At 38.8% G+C, this 10,812-nt stretch overlaps 1 protein-coding gene across 1 annotated transcript; it reads right to left on the reverse strand.

The window, feature by feature from the left end:
* Positions 1-3,462: 3,462 nt before the first annotated feature.
* On the reverse strand, positions 3,463-10,308 carry LOC308090262 (myelin protein zero-like protein 2). Its single transcript, XM_080435339.1, has 5 exons — positions 10,070-10,308; positions 8,244-8,413; positions 7,897-8,107; positions 6,982-7,150; positions 3,463-4,766 (listed from the first exon to the last, which is right to left on the reverse strand). Exons 1-5 carry the CDS (start codon positions 10,110-10,112, stop codon positions 4,616-4,618), a joined length of 744 nt encoding a protein of 247 aa, XP_080291465.1. The 5' UTR covers positions 10,113-10,308; the 3' UTR covers positions 3,463-4,615.
* Between the last annotated feature and the right edge of the window lie 504 nt (positions 10,309-10,812).

Consider the following 10,812-nt stretch of genomic DNA (forward strand, 5'->3'; position numbering starts at 1 on the left):
GCCAAACAGCCGAAGTATATAAAGTGCTAAAGTGGTTAATGTATGTTTTGTAATAATAATCCAAATCTGCAAAGTAACTAGTAACAAAAGTTTTCAGATAATTGTAGTGGAATAAAAGTACAATATTTGGATCTGAGATGTAGTGGAGTAGAAGTAAAAGTATTGACAACTGGAAATACTCAAGTAAAGTAAAAATAATACCTCAAAATTGTACTTAAGTACAGTAGTACTTGAGTACATGTACTTAGTTACTTTACACCACTGGAGGCTGCAGGCTCACTGCTCTGCTGTCTGTGCTCCTCCACTGGAGTATCATTGCAGCAGTGGTGGGAACTCTTCCAGAACTGCAGGAGAAAAAAAAAAAAGAACAGTGTTTTGCTGCAGAAAGCGGGGGTGCTGCAGACCTCTGCAATATTGGAACTACAGGAGGAGGCTGCTCATCACTACACCACATTCACATACAGACACTGTATCTACACATGTAGTCCTACAGTATGTTGATGTCGTTCACAGACGACATTTAGCCACACCTTTAGTTTTTATAATATGCGCACCAGACAGACACACACACACACACACACACACACACACACACACACACACACACACACACACACACACACACACACACACACACACACACACACACACACACACACACACACACACACACACACACACACACACACACACACACACACACACACACACACACACACGTTGGTATTACTATACTTGTGAGGACATCAACATTTTAGGACAGGGATTTTATGAATGCCATTTTTTTTTAACATTGTGATTTTTAACCCTAACCATAAATAGCTGTAGATCTGCTATTTTCGGTGCACAACATCTGAGTATAAATAAAGGCATAACTCTAACCCCAACCCCTAAATCTAATCTCTGAATGTCTAATCCTAACCCCAGCCGGGATCTTTTCCTAATAATTGTAAGCTTAACTCAAAAAAGAAATAATTTGAACCAGGAAAATTGTCCTCACAATGTCTATTTCTCAAATTCAACTAATTATACTTATGGGGACATTTGGTCCTCACAAGTATGGTAATACAAGTACACATGCACACACAGAGGTGTCATCTGCTACTACTGCAGCAAAACATCTACTGCTCTAATGGGGGAGAGAGATGGGGAAGCGCAAGGGCAGCACATGATTTAATCCAGCATAAATTCATACATGTGCAAACAAACACACACACACACACACACACACACACACACACACACACACACACACACACACACACACACACACACACACACACACACACACACACACACACACACACACACACACACACACACACACAGAGAGTACTACTCTAGCCAATAACATCTAAAATTGAAATGTGGCTTTTTGTAGAAAATCAATATAATATGGTTTACCAGGTGGCCTATTCACTCAAATGTCCGCAGCATGCACAGCAAACACACACTCACGCTCACGCACACGCGCACACACACACACACACACACACCCTTGAACTCTGGCACAAATCCCACTCAAGTGACTCACTGACTCAGTAACTATCAGACAGGATAAAACAAGGCAGGGACATACATTATCAGTAAAGACAGAACAAACTTGAATAAAACATGTCAAAACACCTATTATTTACTTATCATGCTCTCTTGGGCTATTTACTTTTAGAGGTGTAGGCTCTGTGCATAATGTAGTCCCAGGAATAGGAGATGGGTATGCCCCCTTCTGGAAACCCAGCACTACAGTTATGCACAGAGCCTATTCAGACTGACTCCGCTTATTCAACGCACATCTCTACATTCCATGCCACTGTAATACAGAAATACATATTTTTACTTGTAGTGGTTCAAATCAGTGGTGTAAAGTAACCAAGTACATTTACTTAAGTGCTGTACTTAAGTAAAATTTTGAAGTATTTTTTTACTTTACTGGAGTATTTCCAGTTTTCACTACTTTTACTTCTACTCCACTACATCTCAGAAGCAAATATTGCACTTTTACTCCACTACAATTTGAAAACTTTAGTCACTAGTTACTTTGTAGATTTAGATTATTATTACAAAACATACATTAACCACAATTTGAAAATAGTCGATCTACAAGCTCTCTGCAATTTTCAAAAGATTTTTATACATTTGAAAACTTGTGAAATTGGACATTCTGCGTAATGAGTACTTTCTACTTTTGGTATTTTAAGTACATTTTGACTTTTACTTGTAGCAGAGTATTTTTTACATTGAAGTATTGATACTTTTACTTAAGTAAAAAAAATTGTACTTGAGTACTTTTCCACCACTGGTTGAAATAACTTGCATGCTAGAGATGTTTTTATTACGCCAAAGGATCATCTTTGTCTCCCTGATCCAGAGAGTTAATAGAAGGCAGCTTGTGTTTCACCTGAACAAAGTCCTGTTGTGCCAGGCAGGCCTCCACACGTCACAGGGGCAGGCCTCCTCATGTCACAGAGCAGAGACGTCATCACTTCTCCACTGTGATACAGCAAGCACTGCTTCCAATATGTGGTTTCTTTAAAAAAAGAGCAGTTAGCACAAAAGCATGGACAATATGCAGAAAACATTTCTTCTGATGAAGACTGATTAGAAACAAAACAGGGTCAAACACAGTATATATAGATATTGAAATTGAAAGCAATTTGTTAGAGGGATAGACCCCTAACTAAGTTGTTGAGCAGAGTCTCTCAGGTACTTTTGTTTTCACTCAACGTTAAATATCTTTGGATGATGGGGTTTAAGTGGTTAACCCCTAACTGTTCCCTGAGGCGCTGCCCCCGTAGCGCCCACTGCTCCTGATACTTAGGATGGGTTAAATGCAGATACCACATTTCACTGTATATGCAAACATAGTGACAAATATAGCAACTGAGGGCAGACCAATTATTATAGCATATCACATAACGTGGTTAACCTGTTTATTAAAACAAGGTTATAAATGTAGTTGCCAGAGAAATACAACTATCCACCCGTTATGTTCAGCCCCTACAGACTGTGGTGACAGTACCTTAGGCCAACATTTCAGCATCTGTTCATTCATTAACAGGGTTAACAGACTTTCTAATGCAGAATTGGGCACGCAGCCTCTCTCAGAGATACTTATACAGTCCAAGGTTGTCACAACTTTCCCATCAAATGAAGTATTTTGACGCACGCCGTTCGCAGACACAGTTGTGTAATGACCTTGAGTGTACAAATGTTTTTAAATGGTCCCTTAACCCATTTAGACCTGAGGCCCATTCTAAAAACGCCTTCTAAATCCTGAAAAACTTCAAATATTTATTCAAAAATTACAAAACATTTATGTTGCTATATATATACTATATACTGTACATAGCAACAAGAACCACAAAAGGGGTTCCCGTCTTGAAAGGTATAGTTACAAATAATGGTTCCCGCGCTAAATAGGTCCATTTGGTTTCCATTTGTACAATCTGAGTTCCAAATGGATACATTTACACAAAAGGATTTTTATTGTCTAGGAGTGGCTTATGACATGATCGACACAGATACATACGTTCTTGTAATCTAAAAAAGAACAAAAAATACCATTTTTATTAAAAGAAATATGGCATATAAATATATATGTGAAACAGTTAAAAGACAATTTATAAAAACGTAACAATGCTTATTAAGGAAAATATGCACAAAATCTAATAAAATAATTTGCACAATCTATTGGTTTTCTGGTTAATACTACGCTGGTGGACCATTGATGACAATGGATAGGTTCATGGAGGGCATTAGGCAATAACATTTAAAAGGGCTGCACTGATTCTTACATTCTATTTCTACCAAGCCCCCTCACGTACGTGTGTGTATATGTGTGTGTGTGTGTGTGTGTGTGTAGTGTGAGTTGTATAATGTGGAAAATGGGAATATGTGTATTAAAAGAAAAGGAAACAAAAGAAAGAATAAAAACTAACTGTGGTCCACCCTTATTTTTAACTCTATGGGTCCACCTGCCCAGAACGGAAATTCATATTTCCAAATTTGGATCTGTTGAAAATTGACATCAACAAAACATCATAAGTGATGGCAGTGTTCTTGTTATCTCCCATAATAACTGAGACTCGCGTCGACCAGCATTCATAAAACTTTTGAAATCCATTGTCAGTTACATCAACCACTGAACTCTGACATATACAGTACACAGTAGTACATTCACATGCCTGACAAAATTTAAATAATGTTGCTGTCAGGCAGAAACCTTGCATGTCCAAAACTGTTACTTTTCAGGAAGAAAAACATGTGTTCCAAAGTATACAATGTACAGTCGTTTAGTCAAAGCTCTATATTTTTCATTGGTTAAATATTTATAAAACAGACATACAGACTTAACCACTTTCAACCCGGCATCCCTATTTTGGGCATGTCATATTTGCACATTTTCAATAAAAAAGATTATACTAAAGAATTCAAAAGTAGCATAAATAGCATCTATTAGCTCATAAATCGTCGCACAGCAACATGTGAGTTTGTAGATTACACTACATTTGTGTGACACTGTCATATGACAGTCTAGAATAGGGCATTAGTTGTATGTTATAATGAATAGTGATATGACAGGAAAGGTTTATCCCATCAATGGAGTGAACCTGAATCAATTGTCATCATCTCCGCCGTCGTCGTCATCCTCCTCCTCCTCCTCTTCTCCCTCTCCATCTCCACTGCTTGCTTCTGCCTCTTCATCTGAACTTTCAACCTCTATCGCCTTCTCCACTGTTTTCAGATGAATTGCTTCTTCGGGTTTACTGATAAACCCCCACACACAGATGTTAACGGCTATTATTTTCTTAACGATTATTCTATAGATTAATTTTTCAATGAATCGAATACCGGTAATCGATTTATAAAACATTTACATAACAAATCGATGAACTATTTAAGCATTATTTTTCGCACAATGGGATCTTGCAAAAATAAGTTAAAATAGCCGATCTACAAGCTCAAAACATGTTGCATTGCAACACGTAATCTTGTCGATTGGCTAATTTAACAATTTTTTATGTATTTCTTTTTTGTTTACTTTTCACCAATAATATGCCCAAAATAGGGATTGATTACTAATGGATAATTAAATTAAATTATTAATAATCGATTTCTTTTTACAATTGATTAAATCAATTAGTTCGATTAACTCTTGCATCCCTAGACGGATATGCCATCCAAGATGTAATAAATGAACAACAAGACGTTAGTGTTAGTTTACCTCACCAAATGTCCAAAAGCAGAACAGAAAGAGAGAAGAAACCACGGAGAATCCAAAATCCAGACTTCTTGACTTGGAATGAACCCAGACTTAGTGTACAGTATCTTCCCTCCAGACCACCACAAAGAACTGATGCACTGCGTCCATTAGTGGACAAATGATTACTACAATATTACTTCATTTAACATATTCAAAAACTGTCGTAATAAAAAAGATGAGTTCAAGTCACTCTTAACCCATTTAGGGCGGGAACGCCTATTTGTAACTATACCTGATTGTTGCTATGTACAGTATATAGCAACATAATTTTTTAGATTTTCTTGTAAAATGTAGGTCAGGATTTAGAAGGTGTTTTTAGAATCGGCCTCATGTCTAAATGGGTTAATAAAGTCAAAAAGCTTTAATACCAGGCTAGTTCATAATAAAGTATTCTGTGAGTGCCTTGGACTCATCTTTTTTTTTTATAGTATGGATGTTGTTCCACTTTTTTGAACCAAAGAGACCATTCTAACAACTCTTCATCATAGGTCATAGTCACTGGCCTTGATGCGCTAATTTCTTCTTATACTGTATGTTAACAGTTTAAGGTGGGGTTGTCTGTTATATTGAAAAAACTGTTATTTTGGCTGTTTTTGTTTTGTTTTTTTGTGTGTAATGTAAGGAAAAGCTTTGCCTGCACGAGTCCTCTGCACTTAAAACATGTTAAAAAGTATAAGAACCCACAGACACAAGCATATTAGGTAAAAGAATTGACCTGCCTCAATTCACAGCAGAGTTAGAGAGTATTTTGCTTACTTTTAGGGAGAAATTTGCATTCAAATTTGCACCAATTACATACTGTAGAATAGATAGATACATACTATACATTTAAGTCATCCCATAAATGTGAGTAGATTTGCAAACAGATGATGACAAATTGTGTGGTTAAACATAATGCTTTGATATTAACCCTTTGTAGGATTCATTTGTTGCTATGAGAGTGATTCAGTCATTTATAATAAAGGGATGACAAAAGCAGTGGTTCCCAAACGTTTTAGCTCAAGTCCCAAAAGAAAAGATGTCTCCCCAGGACCCAAACGAGTGAAAATAGCAGATCTACAAGCTCACAACTCGTCGCGTCGCGCAGCATTGTAAGCTTGTAGATCGGTTATTTTCACTACTTCTTAGACATTTGTTTTCTAATTAATGATTTTTTTTTAATAATAATAATAATTCAATAGAAAATGTAGGAAACAAAAAAATTAAGGGACTAACCCATAAAAATGCAGTCGCGACCCACAAATGGGTCCCGACCCAGTGTTTGGGAACCAGTGGTCTAAAGAGCCTCTTAATGTACTTGTAGCTCTGCAGCTGTGAATTGAGGTCAGTGAACAAGCTTCAAGAACAGCACTTTTGTTAGAAAACTCCACCCACCATATCCATGTCTGTACACTATGATTTAAAAACAATGATAAAACAATGAAAATCAGTTGTAAGAACAGTAACTCTGCCTACAATCACTAATATCTTTTTGGGAAAAAGGTAAAATATCCAGTGTGCTTAAAAGACCTGCATTCAAAGTAAACAGTAAGTGCACTTTAACCCTAATACTGCTGTAAACTACAAGACTTCAGGGAGGTTCACAATAGAGGGAGGGGGGGGGGGGGGGTAGAAAAAAGGTCACTCCAAACACCCAACCAGTCTTTCCACAAAGTCAACCCCTGCAGACTCCACACCCATCAGTAGAAGAAGGGGGGGAGAAGAGCAGCTGCTCTCACCACACTGTGGGGTCTTTCCAATCCTGCTCCCGTGTATGCATCTCCACATCTGTGTCGGACTGTCTCTTCCTGTAGTACTTCGCCCACACGAATATGCCCAAAAGGATGAGGATTAACCCACAGGCTCCTCCCACCGCTGCTGCCAGGATGCCCAAGTCAGAAAGGGCCACTGCACAGACGCAAAATACAGGCACAATTAGGGCTGAGGAATGTGACTTCAAATAATCATGATTATGTAAAATCTTTGCCTTGGTTACGATTAATGAATGGTTATTTTTTTTACATAGTGACAGTAGCAGAACTATAAACTCAGTGTGTCGTGATGCAACATGTGAGCTTGTAGATCGGTTATTTTCCGCTGTTTTTCCATGCCACTATTGTACAAAGAAGTATAAAACAGGCCAGACCAAGTCGATTTAGTCGATTACAAAAACATCTATTAGAATTATTTCGTGTCGATTTGTTTTCGATAATTTGTTGGTTAATTGCCCAGCCGTAGGTACAATCATAGTAGTGATTTGATGATGGAAAATTATTGACTCATAATATTTGCCTACAGTTGGTTTGGAGTAACTAAAATATTCTATAGATACAATTGCTGTCAATTGGCAGCAGGGGTGCAATGCTCACTGGACGGCCTTGCACGGCGTGCAAGAACCTATTTGACCAGGAGCACGCGCAGGCACACGCATAGATTTAAAACTACTTTAAATTCACACTTAAACAAAGTTTACAAAGGCTCCCGACTCACACCAGGTACATTAACATAGGAATTAGCCTAGATGCATATCAATGGTCCATTGTGTGACCTATAGTGTAGTTGTTAAGCGACGTGCGCGTCACATCATTAAAATACAGTACAAGCACATCCCAAATGAGCATAGCAACACTGATTGGCAGGACTTGCAAAGTGACCTTTGTTGACGACCTTAAGGTTGATCTCTCCATTTTTGCCGTGCACGTCTGGCTTGTTCTGCACCTGGCAGATGTAGGTGCCATTAAAGGTAGGCGGAACCTGATGCAGCGTGATGGAGGCGTCTTGCTTCGCGATGTCCCCTGACCACACGGCATGATCCTTAAAACGCCCCCCTGTGGGAGGATATGGTGTCTCCTGATAGTAGTACACCTAGCATACATGCACAAACAAACACACACACACACACACACACACACATTAACAACGTGCAGATGCAACACAGGCAAAATAGTGTGCTATATTAAAACCATGTGTGGGTTTCATAAAGATCACTGTTGTCACTCACAGACTCCTCTGGTCCTGGGGTAAGGGGATGAAAGGTCCAGGATACAGTCACAGTGTTGGATGAAACAGGGTATTTCGACTTAAAGGTGCATTTCAGTCTGACATTCGTCCCGTTGACTGCTTCCACCTCACTTGTAGTGAAGATCTCTATCCCGTTGACCTGCAGCAGCCCTGTGCAACAAGCCAGTGAGAGAGAATACTTAACATAACATTAACGCCACAGATATGCACACAATAGCAGATATGCACTCTCTCAATGTGGCTCTGTCTGTCTGTCTGTCTGTCTGTCTGTCAGACAGACAGACAGACAGACAGACACAACTATCAGGAGAACATGACCGTAATGTAACTTCTCATTCAAAACAACAGTTCACTCCTTCCTCTGTTTACATAGCGAGGTGAAGGAAAAAAAGCCCACAAAAGTCCTTGACTGTTGGGGGAAGTGCACGGCCTCATATCTCTGGTGTTCACTGATTCTTGTTGTATTTCTAAAACATGTCACTGAAAGTAAAATGGTGCCTAAAACTCAAGTGTTCATGACGTTGTTAAGCTCTTATTGCATTCAGTCCCCCTGAAAAAAGTGTTGGCTCCTGGAAACTAATTTGCCATTACTTTACACCAGGACGATGCAATCTAAAAGGCAGATAGATACAGGTGATGCCTGAGTTCATGAGGAAACATTGGTACTGTATGAATGCAGTTGCACAGCTTAATCATTAATGACAGTATTGAGCCCAGAGGGCGAAATGGAGCCTGAGTTAAGATGTCGACATCAGGAATGGAAATAGTAGATATGTTGTCCAAACAAAGCGTCTTGGAATTTGTACATTCTAAAACACAAAAGAAACATATTATCCTGATCCTATCCATACAATAATAGGTGGTTCAATATCATTCATGGGTTCTTGAGACCATGGTGTTAGTGATTAATGGGTGTTGTGCCACTGTCTGACCACACTGACCCACTGTGAGATCCCAAAGTGACATTCCTGTTATGAGACCACTTCTGAGGGGATTGGAAGACTGAAAGGACTACTGTCAACACACAAGCAGGAATATCCAACCACTCTTAACAAGGTGAAATTAGATTAATCAATGCTATTATTAGCCTAGTCAGTTGCTACTCAAACTGAATAGTGCATATACATACACATGACTTCTCCATATTAACTAAAATATCTGATTTAAAAACAAAATGTTGAACCATTCCCAGTCACATTCCATCTTAGATCTGATAACATCCTGGCAAAAGGCCTATACATTTTTAACACACCAGAAAATCAAGACTCCTTGTTGAGTCCTCAACACCACACCCCGCCCACTGAAATGTAATTCAACAGTATCATTCACTCTAATAGTATGCCTATATAAACAGCTCTTGATCTGAACTTGAAGACTACTCAAGCAGAAGCGAAGCACAACTAGGACAAGAAAACATCCCTTTAGCTACTTTGATATAGATCTATAACTTTAGATAGGCTGTATTGTGTATTATTATTGCAACACATTTGTTTTCCAACAGCTATGAAGTACATCAATCCAAATAAAGACCGTTTAACTATATTAAGAGTTTAATTCGTGTATCTAGAAACTTACATTTAAGGACTTCTCAGCTTACTGAGAATACTACTCGTGGGAGACACCACAGGTCTCTCTCTCTCTCTCTCTCTGCTTGGCGATTGGAAATCATTGGTGTCAGTGTGCTAATAACCTACTGTTGTGTTGATAAACACTTGTTAAACATGAACAGATCCCACTATAGATCTATGATATATGTAATCGCATATACCGATGAAGCACAAGCTGAAGGAAGTTGTTCAGACTCACCTGGCACCAAAAGAACACACATCTGAATCCATATCTGATACATATAGGATTGTTGATTTATTCTGCCCTTTAATACTCCAGCAGGTTAACAAAAAAAACTTCTATTCAAGTCCCGACATGTAAATAGTTTAGAGAGAGAATCATAAACGTGTTTCCGTGCAGAATGGCGAACAATAATCGGAAGTGTGTGGCAGGTTACGCATCTAGTGAAACAGTCACCCTGCCGTACACACCTTTCTGTCCCTGCCCTGTGGGCGGCAGTGTTGCCATGTTTTGTGAGAGAAATAAGCAACCAGGTCTAGGATAAAACAAGCCCAGAAGAAGGCCACAGTGGGAGACCATTGCACAGTGGCTAGCCCTGGTTCAGAGCGTTAGTGAGTTCCCTGGTTAATGGTAATTTCAAATCCTCCAGATCTGTAGAGGGCACTGAGTCCGCTTGTAGATCTGCAATTTTCAAAAACTCTTGCAATAAAATGTGGAATATTTGGATTTTGGGAAAAATTCTAACAACACGAATGCTCCCCTGGCCACAAAACATTTATGAAAATATTTGAGAACCACTGGTTTAAATAATAATGAAAACATTTGGAAGCAAGCCTAAATTAAGTAAGCAAGCTTTAGAAACAAGCCCAAAAAACCGCAGCCCGTAATAACTTCCAATATTTACAAACAACTTTACAGAAAAAGAAGCCCAAAGTCGCTTATAATAAGCCGACATGGCAACACTGATGGGCGGACGTTTA

Source organism: Gymnoscopelus braueri (assembly GCF_963280865.1).
Source record: "Gymnoscopelus braueri genome assembly, chromosome: 8".
Lineage (NCBI taxonomy): Eukaryota > Metazoa > Chordata > Actinopteri > Myctophiformes > Myctophidae > Gymnoscopelus > Gymnoscopelus braueri.